General features: G+C 34.8%; 1 protein-coding gene across 1 annotated transcript in view; it reads left to right on the top strand.

Annotated features, from left to right (window-relative positions):
* Positions 1–17,026, top strand: part of LOC129218240 (nephrin-like) — a 176,258-nt gene that overhangs the window by 142,312 nt on the left and 16,920 nt on the right. The window contains exons 8-9 of the mRNA XM_054852467.1: positions 9,696–9,936; positions 12,818–13,108. Coding sequence (XP_054708442.1) covers positions 9,696–9,936; positions 12,818–13,108 — 532 coding nt within the window. The remainder of the gene's footprint in view (positions 1–9,695; positions 9,937–12,817; positions 13,109–17,026) is intronic.

Below are 17,026 nucleotides of genomic sequence, written 5' to 3'. Positions count from 1 at the left end.
ACGGTAAAACTGCGGACCGGGTACTGCAGCAAATCTTCCAACACGACTGAGTTAAAAAGTTTCAAATTTAAACATGCATGTCAAGATATCTTTCTCTAAAACATTCTATTAAAAACATAACTGTTTAACATATTCAATTAAATAAATAACTGTCTACTTTTCTAACAGTTTGGCGGTAAAAATGATTATTAATTTAAAAGTGTAAAACTTAATTTATCGTAGAGCCGCAGATTACCGTTTCACACGGTTTTGAAGTGTAGAACTATTATGAATTGTATTATACACTATAGAAAAAAATTTCATAATCAAATGTTTCAATGGTTTCGTCTGTCTGACTTAGAGGACACGTGGTTACGTTGGAATCATATAAACTGATTCTTGTTAAGGTACAAAATCAGTCTACCACTTACCTTTGCGATTGATGAAAAAGGCAGATGATGTAAGCGAATTTGACAGAAAGGAAATAATAACGGTCCGAAGATTTCAGCAACTGTCGACAAGTAGGCTGTTAAGATTCTGTTCTTGCTAGTGTTTATTAAAAAGAGAGAAACGACGGTGAAAGCAACAGCAGACGCCAAGGGGCAGGACGTTCTTGAGTCATTGAAGAAAAGGGATGTCATAGACTGTTTCGGTTGATACAGCTAAATCGACGTCAGACTGGCTCAGTGGACAGCTTTAGTACAAGCGTTTCAGAGCACACATCTCAGGGTACACTGCTGGCTATTGAACTGCATGGCAGCCGTCCCACTCGTGTGTGGACTACTCGTGATTAAGCTACATAGTTAAATACGCCTACAGTGGACCTAGAAGCATCAAGAATGGACCATGAATATGTATAAGAGAGTGTCTGGTCGGAAGAATAGCAATTTTCCACCTATCACTTCGATCCGGTACTCTGATACTGGTTGTGTTAGATTGCACCATCTTTCCGCTGAACAGTTGTTCTCCTCATGTATTTCAGGTTGCACACAGGCTGGTGGTGACAGTTCTTTCTTGCAGAGAAAAGTTTTCAGGGCTCTGGAACCTTTAATTCATTTAGAACAAATAATGAAAGCTGAGGAATCTGAACATAATTGCAGATTCGTTGCACTTCTACTATGTTTGTATATTTCAAACTGGAAATGAACCAACTAGGCAACGCCTTATATCACACGGATCATAATGAGTTGAACAGCTTTGAGTTGCATAATGATGAATTCCAACTAATGTCTTGGATATTTCACCGCAATTTAATACAATTTAGCACATTTCGCTTTCATAGAAAATGCAGCCCAGAGAGCCAAGTTTACTACGTTAGAATATCGCAACATAGCATAACTTCTGCTGAGTTATTTGGCAAAACATATTCCCAGCATCTATCAAGAACTTGTGGCATCATGGCAAGGTGAGTTACTGCTGTTTTGACGAACAAAGGTAGCGCAACCTGCCATGACGTAGGTGGTCATAATCTTTTGGCTCTTTAGAGTAAGTCTAATTAAATTAGTCAGTATAAAGTAAGGTCACCAGTAACAGACATGGGTTCAGTAACATACAGTCATAGGTTGGATTTAAATAATAAGCCTTTTAGGCGGGTAAAATTGATGTTGCTGTATCCCTTTAATACGGTGCAGTCATCTAGTGTTATCAGAGTGAATTTTATGAGCTAGTTGGTATTTACAAGGCAGTGGTGGAATGTTATGAACAGTTATCACGAGGTCAGATGGTGGTTCATGTTCATTTGAATTTACTAAGGCTTTAGTTCTAAAAATAAAGAACTTTGGCACATTTTGAAGAAAGAAAGAGAATGGGGGGGGGGGGGGTGTATTACTTATTTATGGGGGTAAGGAAAGGGAAAGGATTACTCATATTTTCCTCATCCTGTCTGTTAATCATCCTTTTGCCAGTTTATTACTGGGTGTCATTATATTTTTCGCTGTCTCTTACTGGGGGGTCGGACCTTTTTTCGAAATTGAACAAATAAAAATATAATTAACTAATTCAGCGGATCCAGATACAGCCAAACGCTGGATTAGATGTTGTTGCATGAGAGAAAACTAGTTAATAAAGTCTAAATACATTAAAATTCTCAGGAAATTGATTTAACCTGAGAGCGATGTCTTAAGCATGTCTGTGACTGATGTCGTTACCCTATATATATTTTGAAATTTTACTTACATTTTGTTTTATTAATTTTTAAAATCATAATTATGTCCGATTTTTAAATGCATAATTTTTGTTTAATTAGACATTTTCGCGTATGATTATAAGATGAGTTGCTTTTGTTTCATGTATCAGAGTTTTTGCATCGATTCCATCAGTGATTTAAAATTTTGTGACATAGAATAAAATAAAACAGGATCATATGACTGAAGAAGAAGTTTTTTCCACCAAAATATTAATCAAATACAAGATAAAACCATTGATTGAAATAAAACAGTATTTTTTTTTTGTCCAGCAGATTAATGATATCAAATTTGCTGTTCAAGTTCTTAATAAGATAAAATAAAATGAAATTTACTGTAGAAATATTTCGTACAGTCATTGAACATTGCTATTGACTATACGGTTTTACGTGAATCATTAAGTATTTCTGTGTATCGTCAAACATCTATAATCAACATCGTGGAAAATACTTAGCATTTATTAGTTGCTTATAATACACGCTAATAATTTTTATTCGTCAACCGTGCATTTAGTACTGGTCTTACGTTTACTATAACAAAATGTTATATACATTCATAAAATTTGTCGCGAGAATAAACGAGACTAAAATTGATCTAAGCAGTTTATTTGCCTCTTTAATATGTGTGTGTATATTTCAATGGTCTTACGGTCTTTCGCTTCTACTGAAGTTGCGTCTTTTGAAGCGTAAATTTAAATTTAAGTTTTTACCACATGTGGATTGCTTAGATAGTTATAGCTTTAACCAAATACGTTAAATACTCATCGTATACCATAGTGATTGTACACAAAATAGTCAAACTTTATAATTAATGTTTTTATAAAGTTATTAAAACTAACTACTTTACATAAGTTTCTTGTTAAAGTGCTAGGTTTAAATCCAATTGCAGAATTAAGCGCTTAAAGTATGTCGTTCAATTTGCAATTTGCTTAAAATAGTATTCAAAAATAAAATACCTTCTCTTTGACCGAAAGATTACAAATTGTAATAGATAAATATGAATCAAAGACGCAACTTAACGCAGCGAAATAATCCCGTGCATGCACATTTGTTGTTTAACAATTCTATTAAAAAATGTTATTTTGAAGTTATTTTAGAAAATGAGTGCAAAAAAGCGTTTAACAGAAGTTATATTAATTATAATTAAATTTTTTAATGAATTTTTAACTGGATGAATAGTTAGTTAACCCGATTGAATCAATATGGAAACAAAACTGTGTGAGCAACACTACAATTCCCAATGATTCTGGTGCTCACATATTGTGAAACATTTTTTTCGATGAATGATAAGGGCTCAAAATGTGAAATAGTGAAAGAACCAGAAAATATATTTTTTTTCTAGACGGATAAAAGTAGCAATTTGAACACTTAAGCTTTCTAAGTTTATTCCAACCGAAACTTTCGTCGTCGTTGAAATTTAAAATGTCATTCTCATTGGGCTAAAAGAAGCTTAACTTCAACTGCACTGGGTGATTCATAATTCCCTCCAGAATTTCATGGTACTACAAAATTAAAAAACACATGACTTATAAAGCACAACAGAACAATTGAATAAATACAGAGTCAATTCAATTTTTTTGTACTCATTATAGGCCCTTTGTGGTGTAACTCTTTGCCATACAGAGTTACACCATGGCAATAGCCCAGTGCCTGCCAAACTCAATATGGTACATTAAACGTTTTTAAAAGCAACTTGTGATCATTGTGTATTTTGTTGTGTGAGGTTTGCTGAGGACCAAGATTTCGTTCCTTTTCCGGGTACTTACTTCATCAGAACTGAATGAATGGATAACATGTACTGTCGACAACATTGATATTAGCATGTTGAGTTGAGTCTCGATGGAAGTGGATTCTAGCATTAATGTATGTCGTGTGACTAAAAGTACGAACACAGAACACTTACAAGATACATAGATGGAACTTTGACATTTTTCTGTGTTTTTTCATGTGTATTTATTCATTTTTCGGATTCGTCTTAGTTTTTTACAACTGTGAATTGAAACACTGTAGAAAACTTATGAACAACCTTGTACTCACTAAAAACCAATTTCTTTGTTTGCATTTCAAACATCATCCTAAAATATGCTTTTAGTTTTTAGATATGAATTTTAGTTCTTATGTTGAGTTATCCATATTATTAAAATCTGTTCGCGTCCGTCTGTCTGTCTGTTTGTCTGTCCATCTGAAGATCGATTTTTTCGAGAACCGCTGCGAATCAAGAGTCGAACGAGATACCGATCAATTTGAAATTAAAAAAAAAAAAAATAGGACCAATCTCGTAATTGTATGACTTTATTTAGCGGAGATGTTAATTAAAACGTTAATTAACATTACGTTATTCAGGAATTTTTATTTCTTTCCTGTTGCCATTTTGCAAATGGGTAAGCAAATAAAATTCTAATAATTGTTTTAAAAGAGATTTTTTCTGGCTGTTGTCCAAATCTTAAAACAGCGTTTCCATATAGAATTTCATTTCAAATTAGTTTAAAATCGGTTGCTCTATTCGGACATAGCCTTTATTTTAAACCTTCTGTCCTTTTTACATTTTTTAGTTAACGTTCTTAACTCTTTTCAGAATATGAAAATTGTTTCTTCTGTTATGTTTATTTATTGTAGCATAAGTTTATCATTGACCGGCCTCATATTTTGGCAAATTTAGAATGTGCGACTAATTATGTTTATTTTGTTTGACTTTTTCCCGTCACATGGGTGAGTTTTCAAATTGTAATAACTCTCTTTTTCCTTCCTGTTTTTACTTTTGAAATACATTTTGTATCGTTAAAAGAACACGTTACATTAAGATTGTTTGGATTTCTTTAAGTGAAACAGAGTTGAACAAAAAACATTGTTTTTAAGGATTTTAACTTAAGCTTAATTGGAATCTGATGACTTGCTATTAAATTAATGCTTATTGGTATTTATTAAGTCTCCATACATAAATATTTTAGATATAGTCTGTCAGGTGTTATTCAGTTTAACGTGAGCCCAGATTATAGTTGATAATGCATATATTTTCATCTTTCGTGCTAATTGAAAATGCTCATAACTTGTATCATTGATAACTATGATTAACGTTGATGAGATTTTTGCCAAAAATATGCTCTACTGGTGTTTTGCAAACCTTGTATACGACCTTGTATTACGCGTATTTATTTATTCCTTAACACTTTAGAAACTGATGTCAGGGTAATACAAAAACCATCAACTGGACATCTCTTTCATTTTTTAGGTAGCCCGGGCACACAGCTAGTGTTAACTAAAATGTGTTGTATAATTATGTTAAATATTAGCAGGCAATCAAACAAGTTCTTCTGTTTGATGGTTGTTCTTCATTTCCTTTTTGTTGCCCCATATGCAGATCAGCACCCCAACTGCAAAGACTGGAAGTGGCGTTTCCAGTGAACTTGTCATTCGAGTGGAACCCAGCGACAACGGGATGATCTACAAGTGCGAAGCAAACAACACGGCAACACAGATGCCACTAGTAGCCTTCATAAAACTACTGGTCTATTGTAAGTAGCATTTTGGACTTGCGACTTATTTTGAGAAGAAAAGAATTATCATTTAAAGAAAAAATAAAATGAAAAAGAAGTAGCTATTGGACTCCCGTCTATGGTATTTGCAGAGAATAACATTTTATTCATTTTGTAGAATTCCAGGAACTGCGAGTAAGCATTTGGTAGTCATGCTAACTGGGGGGGGGGGGGGGTTGAAGTTGTAGCCATATATTACCTTTATTCAATTAACCTCATATGAACAGTCGACATTTACGTATTATCGATAGCAGATTTTATAAATATTAATTATTTGCTCAGCTTATATTGCTTATATTGCATAATGAATCTAAGCGAAATTGCTTCCCCTCCCACATTACCCCGCGTACTCCTTATTCAGTTTTCTGGATTTGGTAGTTTTGTTCTTCTTTAAAGCAGGTCCAAAACATTGTGGTTAGGAAGGTCTTTTGCTTCATTTAATGGTTACTGTCTCATGGGATGCTACAACATTTCTTATTCATTCATTTCGTCGTGCAAAAATTCCGCAAATACTTCACTTCTAAAATACTTCTGTAGGCATTGTGAAGTCAAAAGGCTAATTACAGGCCGTTCATAGAACCACCAATCACTTCACAATAAATATCAGTGACTGATATATGAGAGTTGTATAACGGTCACAAAACGCCACTGCAAAATCATCAACAAATTGCAGAAACTTACGAATGTCATAGTCGAAATGACATCACAACCTCAAGTTTCATTGGCGTCTTTATAATGTCACAAAGTGACTTTATACAAACTTATTCTTGCAACGATGTCACAGTGAAGTCGTGTAAAAGATGACACAAGTGTTTCATAGCGTGACTTCTGAGAGCCGGCACAATTCCCTCACTTTGTGACTATGAACATTATACGAAATTAAGGCGTCCTTATAACTTTGCGATGACATGTTGTGCTATCATGGACATAATGCTCTTCAGGAATTTGGAGGGTTTACACCAGTTTCCTGTGAAAAAGAAGTTTTTTTTTGCGAAAACCTTTAATGAATCGCAGCAAGTTCCATGAATGCTGATTTTACACTGTTGTAAAAAACATTTTTCTCTATCAGTGTAAAAACATATTATACTTTTTTATTAAGTCATTCTCCTGTAGCTTAGTTACGGCCTCTCCGGATTGAATGAGCCCCAAACAAGGGTGAAATGAAGTCTCCCAATATTGCAGCTTTGAACTAATTGCTTGCAATTCCGTCTTAGCTTTGGCAAAGTGTTGCTGTAGAAGCATTCCTGGGAAATCTGGATGGGGGTTAAACCATTACATACAACTATATAATACGTTTTCTCAGAAGATTCCTGAGTTATTCCAGAAAAAGGACTGGCTCTGATGGGGCGGGTTTCAGAAAGTTTTCAGGTTAATTTCAGGAAGGTTACTAACTTTACGTGGGAAGCTTTCTTGGACCTTGACATATGTTATTGACAGATTTTAGGTACATTAGCTGCCCATTATTTTCTGGGAACGTTTCGGATTTTTTTTAGTGTACAATTGATACACATTAAACAAAAAGCCACTATTTTGATGTATTTCAACGTTGATAGTTTAATAACACAAAACGTAAAATTTTCCGTTGTTGACAGGGACAGAGAGAGAAGTCTAACTACTGGATGTGATGAGCAAATTTCTACCCTTTCGGCACTTAATCGTGAACATGCATTTTAACTACATGCCTGCAATAAACACCTACTTTGCATATAGAACAAGAACCGTGCATGGTATTATACAGGAACATCAATTGTCATCTTAGGATTATGTTTGTTATTTGTGGTTAAAGCTCAAAATCAACCTGTAGATTTATGCAAATTTCGATCACACACATAATAAATCACGTGGTGACTAATTACGTAATGTCAACCCATATGAATTTCAGCCAGTGTGCTGCTTTCCTGTACTTCCATTTATACTTTTAAATTACGTCCGCGCGATCTAGATAACAAACCTTCTCCCTGTCATAATGACATTCATTATGGTGAGCTTCCTCCTTGTGGGAACAGAGCGTCTTAATGATGTCCTCTCTACCGAGTGACAACTTGCTAATTAAACCGCCTTCCGGTAAAAGAATGTCGCCAGTTCATCATTAGGAGTTCAAACTAATGAGTGCTGTGATGAAAAGAACAATGATTTCTAAAAATAAATATAGACTTAATATTTAAGTAAGGAGTTGATACAAGATAACTGAATCTTTATTTAAGGCAGCCTAGTACTATGTGAAAATGAAGATTGTGATATTTTACGTTATATTAGATAGTATAATAGCCAGTGAATGAACACTTACAAGCAATTTCATTTCCAAAAATATATAACATCGTTAAAACCTGAAGCAATTGGAGTACGACAGTTAAAGCATTTAAATTGATATACTTCAGCGGTGCCCAACTATTTTCGACCCGAGGGCCGCTCCTCATCTAGAAACGATTCTCGCAGGGGTCATTCCATGTCAAATCATCCAGGATTTTTTGAAAATGCCACCCACCATCTCTGATTTTGTTCAAATTTGGTGTCTTGCAGATTTTTTGATGCTGTGAAATGAAAATGATGACAGTGAAAATATAAATTATTTTGAGATTTATGAAGGGGATGGAACGTTACGAGCCTTTAAATTTATACCACGATGAGTTTTTTTTGCCGCCATTTTGATTGACACAAAGACATGTATAAATGGCTATAACTCATTAACAAATTATCATAGAGCTTTGATTTTTTTTATTTTGTTCAGTATGATGTATACTTGAATTCAAATTGGGTTTAAGTTTTGTAACTCATTTAAATTTTTTTCTGTGAGGGTTAATTTTTAAATTTTTTGACACGAAAAGGGAGTATTTTTGACAGAAATTTACTCAAAGTATACCCCTTCGATTTTAACCAAAATTTGTGCACATGTACCTCCTAGTGCGATGAAACATTTGGTAAAAAATATCTGCGGACCATTCACAAGCTGTCGTTCAAAACACAATTTTTCATTTTTAGTCAAAAATATGTAACTCCTTTCAGAAATAATGTTTTTTAAACTGCGTTTTCCCTAAAATGAAAGCCAGCAAGTGCAAAAGAAGCCACAACATGAGAATTTTAATGTGTAAAAAATAATAAGCATTTGAATAAGATTTACGCCCATAATTTCCGGGTTATCGAAAACGGCAAAAATTACTGTGTTGAGTGGGATAGCTATTATTGTCATGGTACTACAGGCCAAAATTTGTAAAACATTTTGTAGACTGGATGAGGAGTTTCGTCACGAACTTTTCAAATACTCGACTGTGTTACCAAATTTCCTTTTTTAACTGCATTCAACATATTTTATGCAGAATATTAATACAAATAATATTTAGAGAGTAACTACAGAAGATTTAAAAAATTTAGAAACGAATTTCTATATCTTCGAATGCATTTCATTCTTTTTCTGAACAGGCTTGATACATTTTGTTTCCTTTACAGTTCCTCCATCAAACGTCAATATCACTGTGAAACCTTGTGACCCAAAGGCAGGAGACGAAGTAGGTGGACTATTTTTTTGTGCCGTATTTGAATTTTTGGTTTCGAAACATGTTCATAATACCATTAATAAGAAAAAAAAATGTAAAATGTATTTCATCTAAAAATGTAACTTTAAAATTTATTTCTATGCAATATTTTTTGACTTGAAAAAATTAAACCTTAAACTGCACATTTGTGTATGAGATTCTGAATCTTTTAAAGTCTTATCTATTCTATCTTATTTAAAATGTTCAATTTTGTGTGAATGGTTAAAAAACATGACTTCAAAATTACGCAAACAGCTTTTGTTAATCTCTTGTTAATTAGTTCATTTTTTGTATTGAACAAAAAAGGGCGCCGTGTAACCTACAAAAACGTGTCTGCCATTCTTTTTACTATTTGCACAATCTCAACAATGTCACAGTTATAATTTTTTTATACCATGTTTGAGAACATAGATATAGTATCTGAAAGTACCTTTCTGTTCTAAGGAATAATTCAGGATTAAATTATTGCAGGTGACGTTGACTTGCACTTCGAGCAGCAGCAATCCCTTGGCAAGAATTTCTTGGAAACGCGATGGGCGGCACGTCCGTGACCACGTGGAAGAAACTTTCAGTGCAGATTACGGTGCCATCTCCACCCGTTCAGTGCTCACTTTCTCCGTCACTTCTGCAGACGATAGGGCAACATTCGAATGCCGGGCTAAGAGCGACGACTTGCCAGCAGTCAGCAGCAATGTCACTTTTCGGGTCAGACGTAAGTGCATAAGCAACGGAAACTGTTTTTTTCATAAATAATAAAATACTTACGCAAAATAAATGTAAGATAAAGACTTTTCCAATATATTTAAAAACATACCTTATGAGTACTAAAACAAAAGCTATTTATGGGATTATCCTATTATTTTCTACTAGAAAATCGTCCGTCAAAGTACAACGGGTGAAAATTTCTTCTATATTTGAACGAAGCAATTGCCTGTTTGGTGGTATTTTAATAGTTGAAATTTTAACCCTAACACCAGTGGATTAACCCTAAACTCCAGTAGATAGAGTTCATTGTTGGCTAACTTCCATTTCTTCATTCTCCTATTTCTATTTCTATTCAAGAGTCACAACTGACTACAACTGTATTTATGTCGAGGTCTGCATACTAGTGCCTTGCCTCCATTATTTTATATACCGATAGATGGCAGCACCATCACCGGATCGAACAGTTAATGAGAATTTAGAACTAGTCCAAGAGCTAATAGCTACCTGGTACTAGCACCCCCAGAGGTATCGTTTCACTTGGAGGACATTGAGACCACGAGCATATTTAACGTCGCCCAGTCCCCTTTAATGACGACGGTGGGTCTTCGACCAGCGGGGATCGAACCCGAGCCCCTCCGGCCCCTTCATTCTCCTAAAATGACATTCTTACCAGTAAAAAAGTTAAGTTGCTGGATCCAGTTTAGCATTGTCAAAATAAAGCATTTCCCTGCATGTTAAACATTGCCAGAAAATATTATCAAATTATCATGCTATGGCACGATTTTCATTGTTGGTGACGTCAGCGTTACTCGATCTGTGAATTGGCTATTATATAAATGATGATAACTCCATTCCTTTGCGTTCAATGTAGAAACAATTTAATTATTTATTTCAGCAAGTTTAACTCCCCTAGTTTTATTAATTAATTTATTTAGTTTGTGTAAGAGTCATAAGATTTTAGATTCTTTTTAACCCGTTTCATTATCGCTAGCAGGAATTATGTCTACAGCTACCATTTTACATAAACACAATAACAATCATACATTCACAAAATCGATGGAAAGTTTTTGCATTTTCAGATTTCTGTCGTTTTAAAAGTAGGGAGAGGTGTGGTATCTTTATAAGAGTTCTTCTTCTTAAAAAAAAAAAAAAAAAAAAAAAAAAAAAAAAAAAAAAACAATTTCCGAAATCCTAACTACTTTCCATGTTTTATATTTCATGTCATCAGTACCTTCTGCTGCTTTTGTTTTACTATTTTTTCTTAAATAAAAATCAGTAAGATTGAAAACCACAGGAGTAATTGTATTTAACACTGCGTGAAGTGGCTCAAGGTACAACGCAGTTTTGTAAAATTTGTCCTTGTGCAGTGTAGATCAAACCATTATTGAAATCTGTTACTTAGCTGATGTACAACAACGCTTAAACTGAATAAACCATTTTACAGCAACTCATATTTACAGCTTCTTTATGCAATTTTTCAGATCAAATCTTACTACACCTACTTGTGTCCTAGAAAGCCATCGCTTTTAAGCAAATACAACGAAAGCCTTAACTATGCCAGATCTTCGTTAAGATGTTTACAATTACAAAAAAAAAAAAAAAAAAAAAAAACTCCGTTCAATTGATTTCAAGCGTTTTGGCAATGATTTGGTGAAACTTCTGACCTCAATCAAGTTTTATAAACTCGAAAACTCCCATGGAGACACGGTATCAAATTTGTTTCTGATCGTGCATGAAAATCTGAGAGAAATAAGCAGCAATTGTGAGGATACATAACTGCCAAAGAAGTGTTCTATTCAGTTTTACTTTTTGTTTACAAATAATAGCACTCTGTCCATTTTCTATTCGGTAAGGGAGCACTAGTTTAGTTTAAATTATCGAAGCTTTTTTCTTTAGAGACAGTTCTGGTATTATACAGCAATACAATAGTTGTAATTTTCTTTGTAAATGCTTAATGAAGTTCAGTTGAAGTAAAGTTACTAACCATGATGCATTTTGGACTGCTCGACTGCGTAATTTGTAACTCTTAATGGCTTAGGACACGCAGCGTTTTGTTGGTCCAATGTACATTGCCTTGGTTTGGATTAAGGGACACCACATAGCACATCTGTATAAAGTTTTATGCCTAACGTATTTAGGATATTCTACTATAAAATGTAGAATATATTGCAAGCAAAGATATTATTAATTAATGTTCTTAAATTTAAAAAAAATTCTTACTGAGGACTTTATTATCAATCAAAACTAAATGTAATATCATTTAATCCCAGAAGTAAAAATTAAATAAATCCTATCACATTTGTAATCATTATTAATAATAAAGCTGAAAAACTCTGGATGTCTGGAGGATGCCTGGATGTCTAGAACTGTGTGACGCGCATAGCGTCTAGATCGTTCTGCCGATTTTCTTGAAATTTGGCACAAAGTTAGTTTGTAGCATGGGGTGTGCACCTCGAAGCGATTTTTCAAAAATTCGATTTTATCCTTTTTCTATTCCAATTTTAAGAACATTTTCCAGAGCAAAATTATCATAAGATGGACGAGTAAATTACCAAGTTATCATAACGTGGAATCGTAACATGACCAATCCAATTGGCGAGAAATTCACTATACATTATTCGTAAATATACAGGCGAACCAAAAGCTCTCTTAATTTTTCTACTAAGGGCAAACCCGTGCGGGTACCATTAGTGTAAATATAAATACGCAAGACTATGCGCTCTCAAGGATCAAGTTTGCCCAAGGTACACGACCTCTCCGTACATAATAACATGACTATTGAAATGAAAATATGATAACACCACATTTAAATCTTGTCAATGTGAGCAGAAGATTGAGCTCTTTTGACATGAAAAATAATACCTCCACTGTCATTTTTTTTCTTTTAGATAAACCAGAGTTCCCAGATCCATACCAGCGAATGGACGTTGCTGAAGGAACTAATGCGACCGTTAACGTCAGCGTCTACGCATATCCACCTGTTGCGTGGTTTTCCTGGACAAAGGATTCCGCCCTCATTCCTCCTGTTTCGGAGAAGGACGACCACGCTCATCGTGTCACGTCTTCTGGGTCTGCTCTCGTTATATTTGGGGTTACCAGGGCCGATTCCGGCACGTATGTCTGCATGGCAGAGAACGAGGAAGGCACCTCTAACGCTACCATCATACTCAACGTGCAATGTAAGATAATCTTCTTTTTACTATTAAAATCTGTGCGCGTCTCTTGGTCTGTGGGTTTGTAACCACTTCTCGTCTAAAACAAAAGTGAACTGAGTCGATCTAGGCATCGAAAGATTTGTAATTTTTCGTGGAACCACATACGCTCAGTCCCACCTTTGTACCATTTTAATTAGCGGTTATATTAGTTTAAATGTTAAAACTTAGTGAATATTTTCTTATCCCGAAAATGTGCAATGCTTGCTGGCAGTTTCGTAGTGATTACTTTATCTGCTTTTATTGAAAGTGGGTTTAATAGACGCGTAAGAAAAGTTAACCTTGGCCTGAATCTAGAGAAAGATGATTATGATAGACACTTGCTGCGGCAAAAAAGGGATTGATCAGTGTTCTGCTAATTAATAAATCCATCGCCATAGGCTGCAGGAGCAGAGTGAAGGCCCCAAAGTACGCCACTGAAGACGAGGTACGCCAACCCAGCGCAGGCGAGTAGTACAAGAATTAAAATTTGTGAGTCTCTGGCTGTAACCGAATATCCTTGAGAACTGAAGCAGTCTCAAAGTTGATCCATGAGCCGAAATATTAGTTAATTTTCCTGGAACCTCTTAGCCCAACCTCACTTGTGTTTGTTAACTAAAAATGGCGGTTCTCGGCTGCTTTTTCTCCCTACCAAAAGCTCGGAAAGTCTCTAGCATTTTGACAATAATTCCTTCTTCTGGTGCGAGCGACAGTGAATTGAGTAGACGCGGGAGAAAAGTTGAACTTGCGCCAATATTGCCCGGGTCATGTGAAAAAGGATTAAGCGAGATACGCGGTTTGATGAGCTGCGACCGTGATGAACTAACATACTTTTGGTTAATGTACTGCCGCAAGCGGAAGAAAGGGGGCGGATCCTGCACTCAAACGCGCCTTTAGCAGGTTGGAGGAGCTAACGTAGGTGGCTAATGTAGCCGCCTTGGTGACAAATTTACACTATGTACATTGCGGTGTAAAAGTTCAAGGAGTATATAAAATATTTGAATAGGATGAAAATTCTTCCACGGAATGCTTTCAAATATCTACTGGTGGTATATAGTATGATCATAAATATGTGTCTGAAGTTTTGAAAAATAAAATCGTAATGAAAATCAGAAATTACGGAAGACATTTTTTTTTTCGATGTCGCAGAAATGTATGGATCAAACAGATTTTATGTAAATATTTCTTGATCCGTGATAGGTGGAGGACAAGCAAGTACCTTTTTATAGAATATTAAGTGCTGAAGTCAATTAACAAAGAATGAAAATTATAAAACCCCTGCAGAAGAAAATGAGAAAAATTGAATGTTGAAAGTGAATTCTCTTTGTAAATTTCTTTTGTTTTAAATCGGTCCAATTGAAGCTTTACATAAGGTTTTATTACGTGAAGAGCAATTTAAACATGCTTATCGCTCAAAAAGACGAAGAAAACCATATTTCGTGAGGATGAAGGAATTAATAGAACGGCTTGAACTAACTATTTAGTTCTTAATCAGGCCTAACTTCAATTTTGATGTACAAAAAAAAAAAAAAAAAAGTACTTGGCAGCATGAGTAGATAAACAAGTGAATCAAGATTAGAAGAAAAAATGTACCTGTGACATTTCAGAAACTGTGGCACAAATGAGCAAGATAGTTATGGGAAAAGCGGCACATGTATTATCGTGACTAAAGAATGAATGTTACTTCCTCTGATGAAAAAATATGTAATTTAGATGGCCTACATGTGTTTTCATTCTATTAGCATGACTTGATTAAAGATTTGAAGAGCGTATGCTGCAGGCAACAAGATGGTGGCGTGCTTATGGTATGTTGAGCTTTTGTATTTAATAGAATTACCTCTCTTTGCTCCCTAAATGGCACACTCACCATCGAGAAACTCTGGGAGAGTACGTGTTGACACTTGGTGAACTCATAAAGGCCTTTAATTGAATCGTTCACCTAGTCAACGCATCGATATAATCTGCCCATTGTACAAAAGAAGGGCTTACATCCCAGAATATGAGTGTGATGAACTGGTCAGCACTCAGCTCAGATCCAAACCCGTTAGACACTTGGTAAACTCATAAAGGCTTTTAATTGAATCTTTCACCTAGTCAACGCATCAATATACTCGGACCATTTTACAAAAGAAGGGCTTATATGTTACAGAATATGAGTGTGATGAACTGGTCAGCAATCAGCTCAGATCCAAACCCGTTAGAAAACTACGAGAATACCTCTCACGTGTCTTCTACAAGAATGGAAGACAATATTATTCAACGCAATTAGCAATTAAGAAAGTCTGGGGCAGATTCGCTCTCTAAACTTTCCATTATATTGTGTTATGAATTGAAAATCACGGAATCCTTCTCGACAGGACCAATTGTAGCAGCGCACTCTCGAAAAAGGACATATGTGCTTTTTGAAATATAAATACTTTGTTTTTGTGCATTAACTTTTGAGACGTAACAAACTTATCAATGTCTCCTTGGTAAATTGTTTCCGAATTCGATATATGAATTTGCAATAGAGTTGTTTTGATACAGTAAAGATTTCAAAGCAGATGTATATGTTTAATTTATCGTGAATACGCATTTATCTTGAGCTTAAACTTTTGCTCCGCACAGTATAAAGGGTTGTCAAATATAAACTTACCCAACTCTGGGAGGGGAGGTGGGAGGGCTTGTGTACCGCTGTATTGATCACAATGAAGCAAAACTTGGTTAACTGAAATGTTAGACCATATGTTCGAGGTTTGTAAAATTAAAAAGAAATAGTCAGAAAGCCGTCAATGGATGGCTGTAAAGCACGAAAAAAATTGTTTTACAAACTTTTTATGTACAGTCCCTTGGTTCTTTACACCTATTTAAGTTCGTAAACTAGTATGTCATGCAGCAGAACGGAATAAAACTTTGCGGGAACATGCCGAATAAAAATGTCTTTGAGATATGATACTATTGCAGGCTTTCTCGGTGACTGGTTGAATTGAGTCTTTATAAATTCACTTTGCCAGAAGGGCAAGGAACAAGCGAGCAGAACTCACATTCTGATCATTCGTCCGTCGATAAAAGCTTCAAGTAACTTCCCTCTGAATCTAAGATTAATATGAAGATGTGTTCCATCCTGTATAAAAGGTGTATCATGAAATTGGCTTACGTAGGTGAAATTAAAGGGTTCCAAACGCTTCTCAGTATACGGTGTGTTTTAGCATGTAATTGCGCTTAAGTGACGCATTGAGTATACTACTGAACTGCAGTGAACGGAGTAGAAACGAAACTGATAATAATCAAACTAAGCATTCAGCTTATTTTGAGCGTCTTATATAAAAATCCTGACCAGAAAAACATAATTTGATAGAAAATAACTCGAGTGATAAAAAAAAACAATAATAATAATAAATTTTGGTAGCCATTTTTAAATCTCACCATCTTTGATTAAAATCATTTTGTGTTATGGGGGAAGGGGATCTCAATCTTGTTTTTATTGTATAGCAGCAAAAGACTTTAATACCGAGTGGCATGTTCTTATCATAATTTGTAGTTTTGCAATAAATTTATCCGGTAACTCCCCAACTATAAACACTGGCACTGATCACAGTGCCAGTATTGCTTCTTTATCAACTGTGTTCTTAAAAAAGATATCTTTTAAATGCATTTATAATTGTATAATTTCGTTTTTAGTCGATGATTTTATGGTGAAGTTTCTCCTTTTCATTATTATTTTTTTCTGGTTTTATTTTCTACTACAGAAAAGAATAAAAAAACTTTTTTTCAAAACAGGGAGAAAAAGAAAGCTCCCTTATAGGAAACTAATTTTAAAAATTGTTTGCTTGAAATTAGTCAAAGAAGAAAAAAAAGTCCGGAAATGGCCGCGTTAAAAGTTATTTCTTCCTTTATATGATGGCGTGTAAAATGAATATTACATTC

This window comes from Uloborus diversus, chromosome 1 (assembly GCF_026930045.1).
Source record: "Uloborus diversus isolate 005 chromosome 1, Udiv.v.3.1, whole genome shotgun sequence".
Taxonomy (NCBI): Eukaryota; Metazoa; Arthropoda; class Arachnida; order Araneae; family Uloboridae; genus Uloborus; species Uloborus diversus.
The sequence above is the reverse complement of the archived record's forward strand: the minus strand, read 5'-3'. Positions and strand labels throughout refer to the sequence as shown.